Source organism: Montipora capricornis, chromosome 3, assembly GCF_036669925.1.
Source record: "Montipora capricornis isolate CH-2021 chromosome 3, ASM3666992v2, whole genome shotgun sequence".
NCBI lineage: Eukaryota > Metazoa > Cnidaria > Anthozoa > Scleractinia > Acroporidae > Montipora > Montipora capricornis.
Genome location: NC_090885.1, coordinates 66806193 through 66828692, shown reverse-complemented (window position 1 = coordinate 66828692; position 22500 = coordinate 66806193). Strand labels below are relative to the sequence as shown.

At 39.1% G+C, this 22500-nt stretch overlaps 1 protein-coding gene across 1 annotated transcript in view; it reads left to right on the top strand.

The window, feature by feature from the left end:
• The first annotated feature begins 5979 nt into the window (after positions 1-5979).
• Positions 5980-22500, top strand: part of LOC138040733 (zinc finger protein 721-like) — a 28316-nt gene continuing 11795 nt past the window's right edge. The window contains exons 1-4 of the mRNA XM_068886412.1: positions 5980-6709; positions 6751-7633; positions 15734-16547; positions 17467-17473. Coding sequence (XP_068742513.1) covers positions 5980-6709; positions 6751-7633; positions 15734-16547; positions 17467-17473 — 2434 coding nt within the window. The remainder of the gene's footprint in view (positions 6710-6750; positions 7634-15733; positions 16548-17466; positions 17474-22500) is intronic.

Below are 22500 nucleotides of genomic sequence, written 5' to 3'. Positions count from 1 at the left end.
AACTAAACCAGGATTACGGAACCGGAATTTGAATACATGGCCCGGTTGTTCGAAAGCCGATTACCTTAATCCAGGATTAGCGTAAACTTTTGTTTTATGTTTTCAACTTTTTGGTGAAAGTTCCTTTGCTTATTGACTTCTTCTAATGTAAAGTTTCACGGAATATCAGCCTTGAACAGCATTTGGGAGTAGAGAATAAAACTCGTTTGTTCATTTTTAACCTGAGATTAGCATTAATCAGCTTTTGAACAACTGGACCAGTATGATAAGTTGTTGAACTGTGATCTGTAATAAGTTTTTCGGATGATTTAAGGCTGATCTTGTAATTTTTGGATGAACGTAGTTAAGGAAGGAAGTAAAACTGTAGAATTTAAATAAAGTCTCATTCCAAAAAATAAATAAATGAAAGATCCCGTATCCCAAGAACCCGCTACTAGGGCTTCCTTGTTTGCATTTGCAAATTTAGTAACATTAATAATGAGTTTTTACAACAGACAACTTCAATTTATATTACAGATGTATCTTTCTGGTAATCTCTCGCCATTTTCCGAAGTTTACCTGTACTTGAAGTTCACTGTAAGTGGACAATTTGTGTCAACTGTTCGCGCATTCCACGGATACGCCTTTGGAGGCGTCTTGTTTTTCTTATTTTAAGAACATACGAACTCGAAACTAGAAAGGGCATTCTTAATTTAAAATTTATTGTTTAAAAGTAAAAAGTAAAGCAACCATATTCAACATCGATAACTCGTAACAGTAATTCAACTGACAAACCTGAGGTCGACGGTGCGCTCATTTTACTCCCCCCATCTCCATCAGTGCTCTTTTTACAGGTATTTAAAGTTACTTAGGCTACACTGAAAGGAAAGAAGTCGAAACAAGGATGTGAGATCTGGGAATCGAACTCAGGACCTCTTGCACGAGGGCCGCACACTAACAGACTGTGCCATCCTTGTTCCTTAAGAGTGTACCACATAACAACAACTTGCGGTTCCTTTGCTTAAAGGGGCTAGGTCACGCTATTTTAGGTAAATTTGTTTCATTTTGTTTATTATGAGGTCTAAACGTCAAATTGGCAGAGCAGGAGTCTTTCATTTGCAAAATCACAGCCACATAACAACTGAGAATGATTTTCCAGCTTTGTAAATGACATTTTGATATAGATTGATATAAATTTGAAAAAAGGTGGGCCGACGTTTTTCAAATTTACCTAAATTCAATCCACTTCAATCCTCTCCAGTTTTGTCCATCCATGTCCCTTCTTGGCTTCCCTGTGTTTTGTTAGAGTTCTTCTATAGTTTTGAACAGTTATTTTGATATTTTAGTTAATTCTATGACCATTCGATCAGTGCTGAAATTGCCTAAACTTGCGTGACCTAGCCCCTTTAAAGTGATTGTCCTTTCTTTGAAACAGCGCGCACGCTAGGAGTCCAGTCCAGCTGTCCAGACAATACATGTCAATTACATCAAGTACATCCCCACTCGACTTACACCCGCTGAGAAAATATTGCTTCAAGCACCGAAGGTAAGAAAAGTTGTGTACAAAATCGTCAGTGATATACACTGTATTAGTTTCTTAGTTGGTATAATAATGAAATAAATGGGTGCACCCTCTTGCCTTTGCTTATTAAAAAAGTGTGACTCGCATGCTTCACAAATTGCTTCATGCTTCGCAATCAATTCTCATGCTTCGCAATCAATTCTCTGCCAGTTGAGGGTGGTAAAAAGTGTCAGTGAGGAAAGGTCTTGATCATACTTCTCGGAAAATAAAGTGGCCTTTTCACATTTCTCGGCCAATAAAGTTAGTATTTCTCGTTTCCCGGAAAGAAAACAAATTTTCGCGCCCGAAGTTGGAAAAATTAATTGAAAACTACTAGTGCCATGTTGGATCACAGTGGCGTTCTGGCATCTACATTTCAGCCAATATGGAAGAGTGTGGGTCATGAATTACTTTTTAGTTACGCAATGTTTTTTGTAACGCAGCGAAGTCTCCTTGTTAGTACATGTATGTTATAATTATATATTCTGACATTTGTCTTGCAAATACATGTAAGGCACACTTCATCATCAAGGCAAGATAATTTATGCACATGTACCGGTAAAGAGACGACAAGATCATAATTCAGGGATCAAACTTGGCGGTGGTCTACTAGCCAAATACCAGTAGATTTTAAATATTGGCTAGTGGATTTTGCTCATTTACTAGCCATCTTGGCTACTTAATTTTTGCATCTATAAATAACGTAAGCCTTCAAAATTAATGTTTTCAATATTTTTTCCTCATTAACAATTTGCATGAATAAAGGAAAGAAAATTAATTATACATTAACTTCTTACTAACCGAGCGCGAGGGCCGTACTGGGGACCGAGGGCCAATATTCTCCAGTACGACTCGAGCTAGCTCGGTTGGTAAGTAGCTTATTGTATGGCTTTTTAATTACCTTTTGCTTTGTTTTTGCAAGCCCGTAATCGGCCCGTGGGCATTACGGGAGAATAATGCCCTACAATTCAGTCACAATTAGCCAATCAGAGCGCGCGTTATATCGGCTACAAACACAAGCCATATAATAACTAGACCCTCCGTGAGGGTACACTGGCTTGCCTGTGGTATGTGCACCGTTCCAGACAATTTTTTTCAAGTTGGGGGGTCATTAAGACCATTTAAGGGGTCACCCAGAAGTCATACCAGCAGAGGCCCTTCGGCTCACAGGTCCTCGCACGTTCGTACGACGAAACAGATCTGTCCTTGCGTAATATGTAGCTCTAACAGTGCACGATATTGTTTTGGTATTGTCTATCTTTTAGTAGTGCCATGGAAGAAGTCTTGCAAAAAATAGCCTGAAAAGACATGTGGTTACTAGCAAAGTAGTGCACAAATAAATCGCAAAATCGAAAGTGACATGACCGGAATTCAGTGGGCGCCGTGATTAAGTTACCGCGGCATGTTTACTTGCCAAACAGTGAAGCATCTGTGTCAAATGATGGCAAGATACCGGGTTTTCGTAAGTTTCTTTTTCTGTCAAGTGTTATAAAGTTTGACAATAAATGAGCGAATTCAAAACAAAGATCACAATCGCCCACCATTGTTTCTGCAAAGTCAAAAATTTACTCTCCAAGACGAGGTTATTTATCACCAGGTAATTCCATCATTTTGGAAATAGCCGCTACTTTATTATTCACCGGCGTCACAATTTTTCGCTGATTTTGGGGCTCATTTTGTTGAAACTCAAGCACGCTTCCAACAGACCTGTTTATTTTCATGAAACCTTTCCTGCTTACAGAGCAATACTAAAAATATCCTCCCGTATCACGTTTCAACCTTAAGCTCGAAAATTCAATACACAACATGATATTATAATTCACAAAGGCAGAAAATATCACAGAATCCTTTTCCTGCGAAACATTTTATTGAAACAAACAACATAAGATGCACTAAAACGCCATTCGCGTTGCAATGACTTTCGACGCCATTGCTGGTTAACGAGAATAACAAACTCACGAGGCAGAATGTATATTTATATTTAATTAACTTAGCACAACAGAAAAACGCTAACCTCATTTTGACACGAAAATGCTTTACTATTGCCATAAAAACTATCCAGTTAAGCTCGCATATTATAAAACATGATAAATTCATAAAGGCCACCTTTCCCAGCGAACAATTTTTTGAAACAAACAACATATTTGCTATTAGAGGCAAAAACCCCTTCCTATTTCATTACGTGCGTGAGGAGAAAAAACTCAATCGTGTCAAATATGCGCAATATTACAACAAACTAAAATTTCAGGATCAAACCGTTTCCATGAAGAACCTTTTCCTTGAATAATGAAGCACAAAATAGACGACAAGATTTCTTTCAAATAATTCTTGGCTGTGACAATTCCAATTTTTTTTTACCTGAAGACTGTGCAGAGTTGATCACAGATCCACTTAAGGTGTTCGATTCGTTCTCTGTCTTTGTTGAACCCATAACTTACCAGAGAATTTTCCATTTGGTTTCAGTGTTCTGCATAACAGCACACTTGGCAAAATCTTAGAAATGCAGCTCACTTTGATTTCGGCTCGACGGGCGACAGATTGTTGTCGAAGTCCATTACTCGTCGCTTTTAAGATTCCACCGCCTGTCTTGTTCAGTATCCAAATGACTTGCCATTATTGAGCTTCATAAGGGTATATTTTGTTCAAAGATCCACTAAAACGCCATTCGCGTTACATGACTTTCGACGCCATTGGCGGTTAAGTTTATCATTCTACTGTGTCCACCACAGAAATCTACGCATTTCCCCTACCCTCTCTATCCTAAGAAAATACGAGCAGAAGGCTCTATGCACAAAGATAGCACTTGGCAGGGGAGTGACAGGCAAGACTTTTACCGACACGAAAAAAAAAAAGAAAAATAATAAAACAAATAAATCCCACCCACTTTCCGACTGGGATTGCCATACTGGCAACCCAGTAATAAAAAAATAATCCTTAATTCGGTGAAGAGTTTAGCGCTTATTCACCGCCATCTTGATTTTGCTTATCCAGGGAGCGTTGGGCGTCTACCCATGATGCAAAGCTATCAAAACAAAAAAACAAAAACAACATTATTGTCCGCCATCTTGAAATGCAAATCTACGATCACCACGCTTGATAGTCATGGATGTTAGAGCATTTCTGCCCTCAAAAGCAGCTGAATCATCTGAGCAGGGTTCAAATCAAACAACTAAAACTCCCACTCGCGAAATTAACAAGCAGTTTTCTAAAAGTGGTCCACTGCATTTCGGGTCGGAAAAAAAGTTGCCCTCAAACTGTACTTGTTTAACTATCTTGGGTCATAAGTAAGTGCAATGACTTTAGTTTTTGGAAATACCTGAAAACATATTTTTAGAGCCAACAACAATCAGAGCCGCAAAAGGCCCAAATTTAAGCGTGCCTAGAGTCGAAAATTGCTGAAGTTCATGAGATCGCTACTCGAAGAGCACAAAATAAAACAAAAAATCATTTTCATTTCCATGTTCCGTGGTCTTCCAAAGATGTGAAATGTGTGGTAATTTTAAAAGAGGCTCATAAAAATTACCGCACTAAGTCTAACACCCGTTTGATCGATGAAAACATGCCAAAGTGCCCTGTTTTCGCTGCAAACAGTGAAATCCAGATGATCCACACAAAGCTCTTCAAGTAGCGTGAAACGCTTAGACAAATAACTCGGAAACGATGTACCTCACAGACTTGAGAACTGGAGAGGTGGTTAAAGGATTTGCTTCCTACAACTTTCCAAGTTATTGGCCTTTTTCAGTGAACGATTTTGAAGTTATTTTCTTGTTGCATGACAGTGTAAACGATACATGAAGTGAAATATCATACCGCGCATCTTAAGTTCTCCATTCACGCATAACCACAAGTCCTTGCGCCTTTGACCAATGTAATGTGTTCTTCTCCCGACTGGAGAGCTGCCTCGATTGTTCGCTCCAGCTTCACTCACTGCAGCTTCAATAAATAGTGTTTCGTTTCCGGACCGATAATTTGTTAGGGTGTTTGGGATTAAGTACAACAACTGGATTTTGAGGAGGACAATCACTTACCATAGGCAACCACGTTTACGCTCACGAGGCGTCTGGTTTTGTATTGTTTTTGTTTTCTTTTTTCTTTTTTTTTTGGAATAAGGGTTCTGAGAAGAGTGTAATATTATCTCCACAAAATAGGGTTTGGCAATTGATTTAGGTGATGGAAGTGACCAGCGTCTACAGTGTCGATAAAGAGACTATGATATGATTATATAAACTGTAACTTTCTAAGGATGGTATCAACATTTTTTCCGCTTTTGTTTTATTTTAGTGCCTAATGAGCAACAAAAATGATGTCATAATCAGTTTGCGCAAGAAGCGAATTCCTGAGAGAATTCCAACAAAATGGGGAAATCTAACGGAACTTAACGAAGCGAATATTGGAGATACGCCTAAGGAGACACGAAAGAAAAACTGGAGAGAGGGCTTATGAATGCCAGCAGTGTGGCAAGTGTTTTAGTGACGCAGGTCGAACAGTCTCTAAGAGGCAAAGAATATGGCAAGTGGTTTAGCCAAGCAGGAAATTTAAGGGAACATGAAAGAGAGAAGCCTTACGAATGCCAACAGTGTGGCAAGTGTTTTAGCCAGGCAGGAAATCTAAGGGAGCATGAAAGAGTCCATACTGCAGAGAAGCCTTATCAATGCAAACACTGTGACAAGTGTTTTTCCCAAGCAGGAAATTTAAAGAAACATGAAAGAGTCCATACTGGAGAGAAGCCTTATAAATGCCAGCAATGCAGTAAGCGTTTTAGCCAAGCAGGATCTTTAAAGACACATGAGAGAGTCCATACTGGAGAGAAACCTTATGAATGCAAACAATGCGACAAATGTTTCAGCCAAGCAGGAAGTTTAAGAAAACACGAGAGAGTCCATACTGGAGAGAAACCTTATAAATGCAAACAGTGTGGCAAGTGCTTTTGTAAAGCAGGAAGTTTAAAGAAACATGAAAGAGTCCATACTGGAGAGAAGCCTTATGAATGCAAGCAATGCAGCAAGTGCTATAAGGGAGCAGAAAGTTTAAAGAAACATGAAAGACTCCATACTGGAGAGAAGCCTTATGAATGCCTACAGTGTGGCAAGTGTTTTAGGCTAGCAGAAGCTTTAACGAAACATAAAAGAGTCCATACTGGAGAGAGACCTTATGAATGCCAACAGTGTGGCAAGTGTTTTAGCCAAGCAGGAGCTTTAAGGACACATGAGAGAGTCCATACTGGAGAGAAACTTTTAAATGCAAACAATGCGGCAAATGTTTCAGCCAAACAGGAAGTTTAAGAAAACACGAGAGAGTCCATACTGGCGAGAAACCTTATAACTGCAAACAGTGTGGCAAGTGCTTTTGTAAAGCAGAAAGTTTAAAGAAACATGAAAGAGACCATACTGGAGAGAAGCCTTATGAATGCAAACAATGTGGCGAATGTTTTAGCCGAGCAGAAAATTTAAAGAGACATGAAAGAGTCCATACTGGAGAGAAGCCTTATGAATGCAAACAATGTGGCAAGTATTTTAGCGAAGTACGAAGATTAAGGGCACATGAAAGGCTCCATACTGGAGAGAAGCCTTATGAATGCCTACAGTGTGGAAAGTGTTTTAGGCTATCAGAAAGTTTAAGCAAACATAAAAAAAGATTGCATACTGGAGAGAAACCTTATCAATGCAAACAATGCAGCAAGTGTTTTAGCGAAGTAGGAAGTTTAAGGGCACACGAAAGACTCCATACTGGAGAGAAGCCTTATGAATGCCTACAGTGTGGCAAGTGTTTTAGGCTAGCAGGATGTTTAAGGAAACATAAAAAAAGATTACATACTCTAGAGAAACCTTATCAATGCAAACAATGCAGCAAGTGTTTTAGCGAAGTAGGAAGTTTAAGGACACACGAAAGACTCCATACTGGAGAGAAGCCTTATGAATGCCTACAGTGTGGCAAGTGTTTTAGGCTAGCACAAGCTTTATCGAGACATAAAAGAGTCCATACTGGAGAGAGACCTTATGAATGCCAACAGTGTGGCAAGTGTTTTAGCCAAGCTGGAAATTTAACCCAACATGAAAAAAGATTACATAGTGGAGGGAAACGTTACGAACATAAGTAGTGCAGAATGCCTTTTCGCAGCAGGAAACGAGTGAAAAAAAAATGAAAAAGCGTAAGGACGTTCTGCAATTACAAATGAACTGTAATTAGAAATCCATCACCGCTGCACCAGATGAGAGCATCGTTCAAACCAGGGCGAAAAACACAGATGCTGGCTTTGCCAAGAATAGCTGAGCACCGAGAAGCTTCTTCTGGAACGCTATACGTACCAAAATCATGACTTTTGTGGATCCGTCAACTTAAGCCACTTTTGGCTTCCACTGAGAAAATTTGAAGGTGCCTTTTAAATTAGTTTGAAAACAAAGTGATAACAAGTACGCCAGCTTCAGTCTTTACAGTGTAACAGTCCCACATAACATCATGACATTGAAACTCCGGGGTGTCACTGATTTTGATTATGTGCCACGTTTGTCTGATTTTCAGAATGATTCAAGTTTATTTATTTTTGTCAATTTAATTGATGCAAAAAATTTAACAAGTAAAACGACAACAACAGACATCAAGTTATTCTAGCCGATCGGCGGTCTCAAGCGTTTTATTCCTTGAAATCAAGTTTAAAAAGGCTCTTCTAGTTGTACAATGGTCGGAAAGCATTTCAGTAGCTCGTAAACCAATTTGCAAAAAACGAGAGACTTGCCCTAGGTACTGTAAACAAACAATCTGATAACATCACTTGCCGCTTCAAAGGTTAATCTGCAAGTTACTTCCAATAATTTTCAATCAAACGTTAAGTTGTTTAGTATTACCATCAAAAATATCATTCAAGAAAAATGAAACTGTCAGAACTCTTCCATCAAATAACTTGAAAATAAACTTGTGCTTTAGCTCGAGTCACTTGTCATATGTGTGGAGGAAAAACAATGATTCAAATAAACGTCAAACATGTTCGTCAACAAGACGACGAACGTCTTAGGCCGCACCTGCGCATTAATTAACACCCACCTGGTCGTCTTCCTCCCGGTCGTCGTTGTGGTTGCTTAAGCTCCCTATTAGAGACCTTTAGCACCGAAGTTTTCGGGACAGAGCGGTTTTCAATTGAGTGTCGAAAGTAATTAGCGAATGGCTTTGGTTTTGCATTTCTTCACTCGGTGATTGGTTCAAAGTTCTCCCTCCACTTTTTCAACCAATCAGAAGTGAAACCAAAACCAATCGTGGCTCACGCGTGCACACTTTCCCGCGCTTTGTGTCGGCCACGTGTAATTATTTCAAATTTTGATTGGTTTACTGGACTGTCTCCAGGAGGAGGAGTGAGCGGCGGAAAAAATAACGGCGAACAAAATCACGATTTAAAAAAGAGAAAAGAGACACTTGTCTCCGTTACGAAAAGCCCAGCTATCCGTACAATACATGCAAATTACATCAAATACTTTGCCATTCTATTTCACTCGCTGACCGATATCGATATTTCGAATATTCGGCTGAATATTCGAACATCACTTTACTTCAAGCTTCTGCGACTGAAGTCTCCGTGATACTTAAGGTAAGAGCAGTTGTTTACTTCATCTTCAGTGAAGTATTAGTTATTTTAGTTTGTATAACAGTGAAATAACTGAGTGCACCCTCTTGCTTTCGCTTTAATATTAAAGTACAACTTGTACAGTATGGTGTCCGCGTGGTCCGCGAGAAAAAAGGATCTTGAATATCTTACCTGAATCAAAACGCCACGAACTGAAATTTTTCATGAAGATAGCTTTTTCGTTTCTTGCGATAACATTAAATTGGCAAGTTCCAAACTGAAATATTTCTCTTGTAATTTGAAAAATGGGTGAACGTAATCGCGAGCCCTTCGTTCGCGAATTTGATCCTTGGTCTGCGAATCATGTAAGCAGCCCCCCCCCCCCCCCAAAAAAAAACCTGTGAATCCCGATAATTTCAGTACGAGCTTGAAAATTTATTTCTTCTTTATTATCCTTGATAAATCTCAGCTACAGTCGTATTGGATGTCGTTGTGAGTATAGAATCTGCTTTTATTTTCAGTTGACCGTCTCCTCTCAACACAAGCTCCATTTCATTATAATTCCGACGTGTCTAGATACCCGGCAGCCGGGAAGTGCTTTCAAAAAACTAGATACCCGGCAGTCAGAAATTTTGACCAATTTTCTCCAAATAGCTCGCTTAATTCCTCTAAGAACATAAGATATTTGTTTAGAAATCTCAAGCGATTATAATATTGCCTTGGGTTCGTTGGTAATTTCTGTGGATATTCATCGGGAGTTGACTTAGTGTGTCAGAACTTGAATATTTTCTAAGTGTCAAAAATATTGAGATTTCACTCTATGCCCAAGCTCAACAGTCGCTTCTGCTTTTAACCCAAGGCAATATTTATAATCGCTTGAGATTTCTAAACAAATATCTTACGTTCTTAGAGGAATTAAGCGAGCTATTTGAAGAAAATTGGTCAAAATTTTTGACTGCCGGGTATCTAGTTTTTTGAAAGCACTTCCCGGGTATCTAGACACAACATTATAATTCATTATATATTGCACTTCCCATCACACTCTAATCAGTGCAAATATAAGTGCTACACGGCCAACGTTTGTATAAACTTAACCTTTCCTTGTACTTGTACATGTTCATTGCCATGACTTTAACATCTTCAGTTCCCACGGCCTGCTCACGTCTGACCTTGTAGCTCAGTCGGTAGAACAGCGGTGGTCTGGCCCGAAGATCGTGGGTTCAATTCCCTCCCTAGTCAGAGTTTTTCTCTGTCATTGTGTGGGCCCATTTCCCCATTAGTAGGGCTAACACTCACATGGTTCATATGGGGTACAAAAGTTGCACTTCACTGATTACACTCTAATCAGTTAAGTCTGTTGAAATATAAGTGCTACACGGCCAACGTTTGTATAAATGTAACCTTTCCTTGAATTTACCATTAAGTTTCATCATTAGACCGTGTAGGTATTCTAGACATAAAAGAAGGTAACCCGTTCGTAAACATGTGCAAACAAGATTTTGAAAATATTCAGTAAGAGCAAAGACCTTTTCCATTTATCGAAGGTTTTCTTTATCTGCCTTGCGAGATTTGAATTCCCTGGGGTCATAAGTAGTATAATGTCGCGGATATTGTTGATATTTTTCAAGAGTCGATGAAACAAAAGGTTAAAAGTCTGCAGCAAATTCGTACCCAACCGCAGGAATTAGTTTATCTAGAAATCTGTGCTACAAAAAGAAACGTGTTTCTGTTGCGTTTTATCTTTACACAAGCCAAGTAAACATGACCATGTACCGGTAAGTTACGGAACCGCAAAAGTGGAGACTTTCTACAAAGACAAATTAACACACCTGTCAACAAAATTGAGTTCCGCACAATCACCAATTGCAGGAAAGCCGAAATTTGGTCATGTGAAAGAAGAATAGAAAAGAAATCATTGTACAGATTGCTTTTGGTGGTACTTTAGTTAACGAAGAAATATAACATGTTCGGAAAAGTCATGGACCAAGGATCTCGTGGACCAAGGACACCATACTGTATGCTTCACAACTTGCTTCGCAGAACAACAATCTTAACTGTGGTAAAAGGAGTCAGTGGGGAAGGGTCTTGATCACACCTCATGGAAAATAAACTGGCCTTTTCATATTTCTCGGCAATTAAGTCAGGAAAGAGAACGACTTTTTACGCCTGAAGGATTGGCTTACCCCTTGAGAACAACTGCCGTGTTGAATGTTACAGTGAGCACATGTTGTTAAGGCTGTTGTGTCATCGTCATCTGAGTCGTGGGAGAGTGTGGGTCATGAATGAGGTTTTTTTTTTTTTTTTGTAATGTTTTGTTCCTCCGTTTGAAACAGAGAGACATTGCGTTAAAGCCCACCTTCAACCAACAGGCTTTTCGACCGCTTGTTTTTTTTTAAGGAAATTCGTATTGCTTATCCTAGGGATATAATTGGATGAATTTCAGCTTAGGGCGGAACTTTCATACATGTAAATAGTTCCACGGCACACAATGCCTGTCAGTTGAAGGTGAGCCTTTAAGAGTATACGTTACAAGAGTATGTCGTTCCAGGTAATGATTGTGACATACAAGTATTAAAATTTACCTTAATGCAAACCAATTCGAAAATGTGATTAATTGTCATATTTCCTACGTAACAACATCTCATTGTTCAGTAAATTTCCATTCTTTGTAACAGCGTGCATGCTAGAAGTCCAGTCCAGCTGTCTGGACAATACATGTCAATTACATCAAGTACATCCCCACTCGATTTATACTCACTGAGAAAATATTGCTTCAAGCACCAAAGGTAAGAAAAGTTGTTTATTACATCTTCAGTGCAGGGGTTTCATTGGAAGCCGGTCACAGGCTGTATACCGCCATCTGTTTGTCAGAAATTTGTCTCTCACCGCTGGCTACTGTGCCTTGATTTTCACTCAAACCCTTGTAAAAGATAAGAGTGGCCGCCGCTTACATTGATTAGCCCAGTCATCTACTGCAATCGTCATTGAAACCCCTGCAGTGATAGTTTCTTAGTTGGTATAATAGTGAAATAAATGGGTGTACCCTCTTGCCTTTGGTTTTAAATAAGTGTGACTCACATGCTTCACAACTTGCTTCATGCTTCAAAATCAATTCTCTGCCAGTTGAGGGTGGTAAAAGGAGTCAGTGAGGAGGGGTCTTGATCACGCTTCTCGGAAAATAAAGTGGCCTTTTCACATTTCTCTGACAATAAAGTTACTATTTCTCGTTTCCTGGCATTTTCATGCCCGAAGAACTGGCAAAATTGAAAACTACATCTACTGCCATGTTGGATGTGGCATTCTGGCATCTTCATCAAAGTTGTCGAAGAGTGTGGGACATGAGTTACGTTTTAGGTACACAATGTATTTTGTAGCGCAGTGGAGTCTCCTTAAAAGTATTTTTACATGATGAAGAAAAAGCAGAGTCTTTGATACAGTAGCTTTAGACAAAGTTTATTAAGTGATTTTGTCATGTTAAATTGTCATAAAATATTACACTTAAGTACATGTGTATTTAACAGAATCGACTTGTGTGATGTATAATTTGGTTATCAATAATTTAATACTGAAGGACTAATTTGGCTTTACGTTTGTATTATAAAATTAGTTTTTGAGATACTAAGTGCTAAGATGTTACACTTCAACCATTAGGCAACAGATTTAAGATCCTGTTTTAGGGTTACTTTAAAGTGCCCCTGTGACCAAAAAATCAATTCATATTTTTCTTTGGATTTTAAAACTATGTTAACAAAACACTAAGTGACCCACGTTTTAAGCCTTGATTTCAAAAAGACACCTCTTGATTTTAACTGGAATTTTTCTATTTAATGGTCCGCCATTACTAACATTATGTTCTTGAGAGAGCTGGATAGAGGAGAAAATGACGTCAAAGGCTCACTAGTTTAAGAATGCAATACGTGTGTACGCTGCAAAATTAATATGCAGCACGGGGGTTTTGGGCTTTCAGACTTTTAAACTCAGGCTTTGCATATATAATAAGCTGCGTTCACACGCTAAATTTTTAAGCTAGTGAGCCTCTGACGTCACGTTTCTCTGGATCCAACCGTCTGAGTTCCAATCGGTCAGTTTTGAACGTGAGTAATGGCGGACCGTGAAATCCAAAACTTACACTCAAAGTAAGCGGCCTTTGGATAAAAATCAAAGCTCAAAATTTTGCCAGTCAGGTGTTAAGCAAGCACACTTTCAAAATCTGAAGGAAAAAAGGAAGTGGTTTTTTTGATCACAGGGGCACTTTAAGTAAATTTGACTGTATACAATATGAGCTGCAGATCAGTATCACATTTACAAACTCGAGACAAAGCCAAGAGTTTGTAAATGTGATACAGATCTGACACGAATATTGTAGGTGACTAATTAAAGGTCAGCATTTAATTGTAAATGTACTCAAGGCATTTTTGGAAAAGGGAAAATCGAAAGTATTGTTTATGTAAATGAAGGGAATCTGTATCAGATATACAGATATTGATCAATAAAATATTTCTTCTGTTTTCCCATCATCATAATAATATTATTATTCATGAGTTTTATAAGGTGATTTACATGTACACTTCTGGTAGAAAGGTAAAGATTAGTATCATTAAAAAATATATGAAAAGTTGTCACACTTATTTCTGTTAGAATGGGAGGGGTCCTATAGTAGAGTATTTTAAACACCACAAGTTACTGGCAGGGAAGTTGAATTCTGACAATTTACACATACAAACTGTTTTCTGTAGGATAAATAGGACTCAAACCATTGATGCACAACACCCCATATATTATAATGGATTGCTGTAGTCAATAGACTTCGATGCTTCACAGTATATTAAGCTTCTTTTAGATCAATGAATATGCCACAACCAAATTCCTTATCATCAATGGACTTATAAATACATGTAGCTTCAGTGATGAAGATAAGGACGTGCATGGTGGAACAGTTTTCCTTAAAACAAAACCGAATCTTGGAATCTTCAAAATATCTAATGATACATACCGGTAGTTTCTTTCAAATATTTTGCTGAATTCAGAGAGGAAGGAAAGTAGTCTACCTGATCTTGAGCATTTTTAAAAATAGCTATAATCCTTGCTAATTTTAATCTATCAGGAAAATTACCACTAGCAAAAGAATCACTGGCTAGAAATGATTAAGGTTCCGATCTACATGTATACATGTAAGCATTCATACTACCAAGAAAACACCAGATTTCATATGAAATGTCAGATGATAGAAAAAGAATTGATATTGGCTGGTTACCCTTGAGGTAGAATGAGGGGGTGTGGTTTCCTTGGGGAATTTTCTTTTTAGTAGTGTTACCACAATTAGCATTACACTTATGGTCTGGTATTAAACTCATCGCCAATTGGTGAGCTTGGTAACGGATGCCTTAAAAGTTAGCAGGAGGGGCCTGAGGTCATCCAGGCCCAGCAGAGAGGTATCCATAGCAACCCCTGCAAGCGAGAACCAGCCCAGAAGCAGCCGTTAACAGGCAGTGTCACACTGAACCTAGTCCAGTGGAAATACTTACCTAACCTAATACTCACTGTACCTCCTAAAATAATGGATAATGGAGTATGTCAGGGATCTGATGTGAGTAAATCGGGATGCACTCCACCATATCCGCAACTGAATTAAAAATGTGAGGAGCAGAGCGAAGGCCAAAGGGGAGGGTCAAGTCAACATAATAGGAATCCTGCCATTTTATTCCTGTGAGAAACCGATCTGCTGGGTCAACTGGAATATTGAAATAGGCTGCCTCGACATCAAACTTAGCCAAGAGAGCTCCCTTCCCGAGACACAAAACCATGCGGATGACTTGATCTACAGTGATGTAGTGCAAGGTAAACTCCTGTGGGTGAATACCATCATTGCACGTGCACCACCTGGGGCGAGAGATCCATTATCAAGCGTCACATGCCAGGTTGACCCCTTTTGGGAATAGCCCTGAAGCTGCTAACAGGGAGGTTGGGAAAGGGAGTGGAACTGAAAGGGCCTGTGACCCTGACCTGGAGACTTCATGGGCCAAGTACTCGTCAATGACCAAAGTTGCTGGTTGGCCGATTGCAGGGAGAGCCAAGGGTTAAAACCGATCTGTAGCGCATACCGTCCAAAACAAACTTGCATTGCTGTTGATTGGGGTGATGATGTTTCAATTCCCAGGCAAAATGGTCCACCTTGAGGGGAGTTATTTCTGAAACTGGGGGGAATGGCACTATGAAGACATAAACAAAACAACCCATAAAAAAAGATGGAGAGCATTGGTGATTAAGACTTTAGGTCCCCACCCAAAGGCAGGATTCTGCAATCATGTCAAGGAAACCAAATAGACAAGGTTTTAATCGTGGAAAATACAACTAACAAAAATAACCGAATTACACACGATAGCGTCAAAAGATACTACACAGTTATGGTTTGCTTCGACCTGCTAAATGAAGAGGGTGAGGATTGAGAAAAATGTCAGGGGTCGACTGGCGGTTGGAATGCCATTGACCCGGGGCACTTGACGACCGAGACCACATGTACTACAAAATAAACAAGACAATACTAAGTTCACGAGATAATTATATGAATTAGATAATTACTAACAATTTTTTCTGCTTTCGTTTTATTTTAGTGCCTAATGCGATAAAAGAATGATGTCATAATCAGTTATGCGCAAGAAACGAATTCCTAAGAGAATTCCTGCGAAACGCGAAAACCTAACGAAACTTAACGAGGCGAATGCTGAAGAAAAGACTTGTCAGTGGAAACAGTGTGTCACGTGGTATGACCGAGCGGGAGATGTAAAGAGACATGAAGTTGGCCATACTGGAGAGAAGCCCTATGAATGCCAACAGTGTGGCAAGTGTTTTAGACGAGCAGAAACATTAAAAAAACATGAAAGAGTCCATACTGGAGAGAAGCCTTTTGAGTGTAAAGAATGTGGCAAGTGTTTTAGCCAAGCAGGAACTTTAAAGAAGCATGAAAGAGTCCATACTGGAGAGAGGCCTTATGAATGCCAACAGTGTGGTAAGTGTTTTGGACGAGCAGGAACTTTAAGGGAACACCGAAGAGTCCATACTGCAGAGAAGCCTTATCAGTGCAAACAATGTGGCAAGTGTTTTACCCAAGCAGGAAGTTTAAAGAAACATGAAAGAGTCCATACTGGAGAGAAGCCTTATGAATGTAAGCAATGCAGCAAGTGTTTTAGCGAAGTAGGAACTTTAAGGAGACATGAGAGAGTCCATACTGGAGAGAAACCTTATGAATGCAAACAATGCAGCAAGTGTTTTAGCAAAGTAGGAAGTTTAAGAAAACATGAAAGAGTCCATACTGGAGAGAAACCTTTTATGAATGCCGAGAGTGAGACAAGTGTTTTACCGAAGGAAAAGGTTTTAGGGAAACATGAAAGAGTCCATACTGGAGAGAAACCTTTTATGAATGCCGACAGTGAGACAAGTGTTTTACCGAAGGAGAAGGTTTGAGGAAACATGAAAGAGTCCATACCGGAGAAAAGAATGTTTCGGTTTCTTTGGTTGTGCTCTACGAGGCTTTAGGATAGACCAAATTATGAGACCGTAGCGATGGAATGAATATCTGTCTTCCCAAGAAAATGCTTCCGGGAGACCCTAAAAAAATCAGCTCTGACCGATACAATTATTTCCTGCCGCTGGACTGGTATGAACATGCGTGACCCATGCGACAGATTTTTTTCAGGGTGCCGGAGGTTCTAAGTTTTTTTATTTTAATACAAAGAAATGGCATGCCCCTATTGACAGGTAGCTGTGGTGATAACAAGTACGCCAGCTTTTTTGTTTACAGTGTAATAATCTCACTTTAACATCAGAAATCTATTCCCACTATGCAAGACATTTCTCAAAACCAAACTTTTGTAGGATCAGCAATTGACCAAATATTTAATAGTGTAAATAAGCGTTCTCGTTTCGACTTTAAAATCTGGGAATGGATTTCTATTAGGCTCAAAAACCTACCATATACAGTATAAGCTCATGCAACATATCTCACATCAAAAAACCCTAATCGCGGAGGAATAATTAATGCGTTTTATTTAAAAAACTACATTTGTTGTTATTATACTATTACCTTTCTGCAATTTCTTCAATTTCATTGGCTAAGATAAGAGGTAAAAAAATGTTTGGTGTGTAGCCAGGCATGTTAAAAATATAATAAAAAGGTTGACACTGGCTAAAATATTGTGTTGGACGTTTCGGCAACTACTGTTGCCTTCCTCAGCAGGGATGAAAAATGCAAAAATCTAACGGCGTCCTGATGGTATACGATGCGCATTTTTCATCCCTGCTGAGGAAGGCAACAGTAGTTGCCGAAACGTCCAACACAATATTTTAGCCAGTGTCAACCTTTTATTATATTTTTAAGATAAGAGGTATTTCGGCCAAATATGAAACACCCGTATATGGTTAAGTTACAATAAGTATTTTGACATCGTAAATAAGAAGCGGTATAACCAGATAATGGCCTGATTTGAAACGTGGTATATTTGGCATAAGATTACGCGTGATATCCTTTTATGAATTATTTCAAAAAACCGAGGAAACCATTATCACCAGCGAGATACGATCTAGTCATTACAACTCCAGCGACCCTCATCACATTTTGTCATCAATAAGAGTTTCCTAAAGCGAAGGAGTATTCAGTGTTATTTTCTTTATACTCGGTTTTCCTCAGTCTCGCTCTTTCCTTTTGCATTTAGTGAAACTTATTAAGATGTTATGTAATGTCACAGGACCTACATACGGGCATTAAAGTTCTTGTTGTTCACAATATGCCTATAACAACTTGTGTAGATCATAACACGACCCAAGGCGAAAGTTACAACTGTTGGCTTGTGTTTGTACCTCCCTCAGCATGAAAGTAACACGTACAAGATCAGAACCTGTTGAGAAAAATCCTAACCCTAAATCCAAAGCTTAAGTACGAACAGCGTGTTCGCCATATAATTATACAGAGAAGGCACGATTAATGTAAAGCTTGACCCCAATATAGCCCCCGTGACGTCATGTGAAAACGCTCTATACCAAAAGATATCTGTTATCATTTCCTTAACAATTGCCCACTTTCGATAAATTAAAATTTAGTCCTAAATAAAAGGCATCATCTCGAGGATCTGGGGAATAAATATAAGGATTTGTATGAGTTAATTCCCCAGAGCCTCGGGATGATGCCTTTTGTTTAGGAAAGTGGGCTATTATAACTAGAAGCCCCTTGAATATTACAGTGCGACGCGCCTTACCGTGACCACCTAACAAAGTTTTTTAAAACTTGTACGCCAATCATGGTATGCGAATTTGATTGACAATCACTCCTCCTTGCAAAGTTCGCACGGTTGAAAGTTGAACACCGTTGCATGGTTGTTGAGTTGACTTACGTACACCTAGCTGTTAAATGTGAAAGTTTGTTGGGTGGCCAGCTCGTTCAAGCCTCATACGGAGATTCCTTTCTGTAGATACGCTCTGTTAAATTTATTAGTATATTGTTTTGTTGATAATAAATAGCTCTTGGTGGGAAAAACACCAAATTAAGTCTTAACAAATAGAAAAATAATCAGTATCACAACTTTAACTCTGCAAGTAAATATGCAAATAAGTTTTCAAACCATTCTTCCGGTTAAACAGCATATATTCTTTTTCTTTGCATTCATTGTTTCTTTACTGTTGAAGAATTTTTTCAGGTTAGAAAAAAAAACTCTAACTATTTTTATAAATTATCCTCAAACAATTCGCCCGGAATCTCACCCTTTCTTGCAATTTTAGCACTTTTCGAATATTCCCCGTTTGCCTTTTAGGTCGCTGGTTGGGGGAAAGGGGCTCGTTCAAGCCTCATACGGAGATTCCTTTGAGCAATACAAAGTCTGCGTACGGTGTTTCACAGATGAAGAAAAGTAGCCATATCATGGTTACGACAAGCACAATGCTCTAGAGTTTTTCTGACCCATGCATAGAAGCACACTTTAGCGTCATGATGGAGAGGGATTGTACACAATATATGAGGGCACTAGAGGCAGTGTGGCAGTATATTGACCTGAGCTAGGATTCTTCTCAAAAGGTGGTTGCCTGCCGAAGAAAAACAACTATAGGTGTTTGAATGAATGAATGAATGCATGCATGCCAAGAAATATGAGTGCACATTCTTGCAAGATTAGAGCTCCAATTAAAGAAATTCATCCATTTGTTGAAGTCGGCATTCCAACAATTCCACGAAACGTTGATTTTGATTACGTTTCTGTTTCCCGGGACTTGGCTTCAGAATTATTGTAAAGATACCGAAAACATGAGGACGTCAAGCAAGTAGATTGAAGAGGTTGTATGCACTGAAATGTGTAAAGGGGTCGTATAAAGTGGTTCTCATATACTAGACACTCATAACTCATTGTTTGCACGATAATATAACAAGAACTATTGTCGGCCATTATTGTTAGAATGTCTCTAAGTCGTATGCACATGTTTTCAAGCTTATGGACCTTATTCGCGCGGCGGCCATATTGGCTATAGACCTTGATAGATTTCGTACCCCGAGCCTGGAGTTGAAAGGTTTGGGAACGAGTTTCGGTGCGCAAAAACAAAAGGTTTCAATCCATCGAGCCGTGTAATTAAGGTCCATTGGCACTGGACAATTAAGTACTGCTCTCACCCAATCAGAATCTATTTGTTTTTTTGGAGTTTGTTGTTGCGTTCGACGAGAACGCATTCTAATCGGTTTCATTCCGGCGGGGTGCCCTCGGTTATCGATCGTGATGCGATGCGATTGGCACACATAACCTCGATCTCATTTGATAGTATTACGGCTTGTCCAAGCGAAGTCAAGTCCTATTGGACAGAGTTAATACCTGGATGGGTGACCACCCGGCAGTACTCCCGATAACTCGAACCCTCGCTAAATCAAACCTGGCGCCAACTCGAACCAAAATCGATTTCCCCTGGATTTCCGACATACATTTACTGCAATTTCGCCCTCGGTAACTCGCACCCTCGTGAAACCTCCAGCTGACTCGAAGCAATTTTCTTTTCCCTTCAGGTCATTTTCTGTATCCCCTAAAAAAAGCAGTACACTGCAACTGACTGTTTTTCGGAAAAGTAAATCACATGAACTCTTAAGCAGTAGCTCGACGTTGATCGCTTTGAAAAACTGCAAAGTTCGCAGTACCTCGCAATTTAATAGATATTTTTAAAATAGATGGTTATTCATTTTACTATTAAAATAGGTGGTTTTCACGTTAAATCATCGCTGCCATGATGGTGGATGAAAACAAAAGATCTCCAATCAGCTCCTTTTATTCGTCCACCAGCAATTTTACATTACATCGTTGCTATCTGTGTCTCTAGAGATTGGTTTCGAACCATCTTTACTTTACCTCTTCTGACGTTTTGCTTTGTTTTGATTCACGTTACGTTACGTTCTGGTTTCTACAGTAACTATTCGGGCCCGTAAGGGCACCGAGTTATAAAATATGTTAGATTTCCGTTTGTTTTTTTTTTTTTTTCGGTGCAGCAAAATGCGCAATAGAAAGCGCGTGGCGGTGTTTTGATTGGCAATGCACAATAAAAGGCTCGTGGTGCCGTTTACATTGGTCATCAAAAGCAAACCACGTAGTCCAAAATCATGCAGAGCACTGTGATGAGTTGTTTGAATTACTGAAGAACGACGTTGCGTTGGCTTGATCGATTTCTTCTTGCGGCGCTCAAAACAGATGCAAAGAAAGGCATACGCTTTTCGCGCTAAAAGATGTACTCAAATGTAACTGAAATGGACGCAACTATTGAAAGCAATAGCGATATTTCTTGTTTACAAACATTGACGTCACATTTCTTTTGATATTCAAATTTGCCAACCACGGAACAAAAGAAGTGACGGTTTCAACAGCCAATTAGGTTCTGGTTGGCATATTAATAACAATGCGTGACGTCACGAGAAACATCGCTATACAAGTCAAAATACTAATTCTCTAATAAGCAGCGGGTACTTTATTGAGAACTACTCTGAAGATGACAGCGACAAAGAGAATAACTCGACAAACAACAAGGAGGCCATATTGGAATCTTCTGAAGATAAAGTGAAAACAATGGCACAGCGAACAAATGGCTTCACGCTTGTACCACTTTCACCGCGAACAAATAGCCTCCCGCTCAGTGTACCATTGACTACGAAGATAAGTTTTTGTCTATTGCATTTTTTTTTACTGTTAAACACTTTGCTTCTTTGTAATGGTCTAGCTTATATCCTTTGTTCAACTAGCCATATGAACGATTTTGTTCATTGCCATCTTGTGCATATAGTTCTGTTCTAGTTTTATAAGATTTGATATCATCAGTGGAGACTGTGATCAGCTCTTTAGAAAATAATTGTGATTTAGTTTGAAAGGCTGTATAGTTATTTGATTCTCAATGATAATAAAGACTTGATTCCAAAGGAGAAATACAGGTCTGGATATGCAAAAGTGTGTTTAATTTAGTTGTGATTTGCAATTGCAATTGCGAGTGCATCGACATAGACGTGACCGAGAACCGAGTAGAATTACAGAGAAAAGGACGTCTATTTTACAAAAGCAGAAAAAGGAGGAAGCTTGCTGGAACATGTTTGGTTAACAATGTACCGAGATCATCCACATTTCATCGTATTACTAGGAGATCATAAGAGGTCCAAGGTCATCTATGAAGATGGTTGCTGGAACTGTGATGAATTCTACATTGGCAAAACAAAAAAACGAAGACTCCATGACAGAAAAACAGAACACTTCAAGGCCCTCGCTTAAAGTGACCATTCATCAGCCATTGCTGATCATGTGAAAACCACTGGTCACGACATTAAATGGGATCATTTTGACATTTTAGCGTCCGGAAAAACTGACTTGCACTGCAAAATTAAGGAGACTTTACTACTCATTATGTCTAGACACGTATTGCTGCAGATCATTTTTCTCAGTCTAGGTTCCAGACCTCTAATGTTTACGATATAATATTTATATAGTTTTCAAAAAATTGTAACCGGTCACTTTTGAAAATGTATGTTTACTAGCATACGAAACGTCAAGTTCTATATAAAAAAAAGCGTTGGAATACAATGCTTATCACCGCTGTTTGTGTTATTTTCTTAATTAGGTTGGACTCGTGGTTGACTCGGGCTGGTGGTTGACTCTTGTTGCGACATAACTCTCGTCAGACATATAACCCTGCTCTCGACGCCTTGCAATTTTCCAATTGATTTTCTGTTGGATTGCAGTCCATTTATTTGCAACGAATGCACTTGTAAGCAATGTTTGGGACAGTTTAGGTTCTTTTTGACCAGATATAATTAGAAAAGCGGTTTGATAAACTCGAAAGTGCGATTTTCAGCAAAAATTAATCTCCGACAACGATTGAGTTATAAGAATCGTTTGTTTTGTTCGTCCTCCAAGTG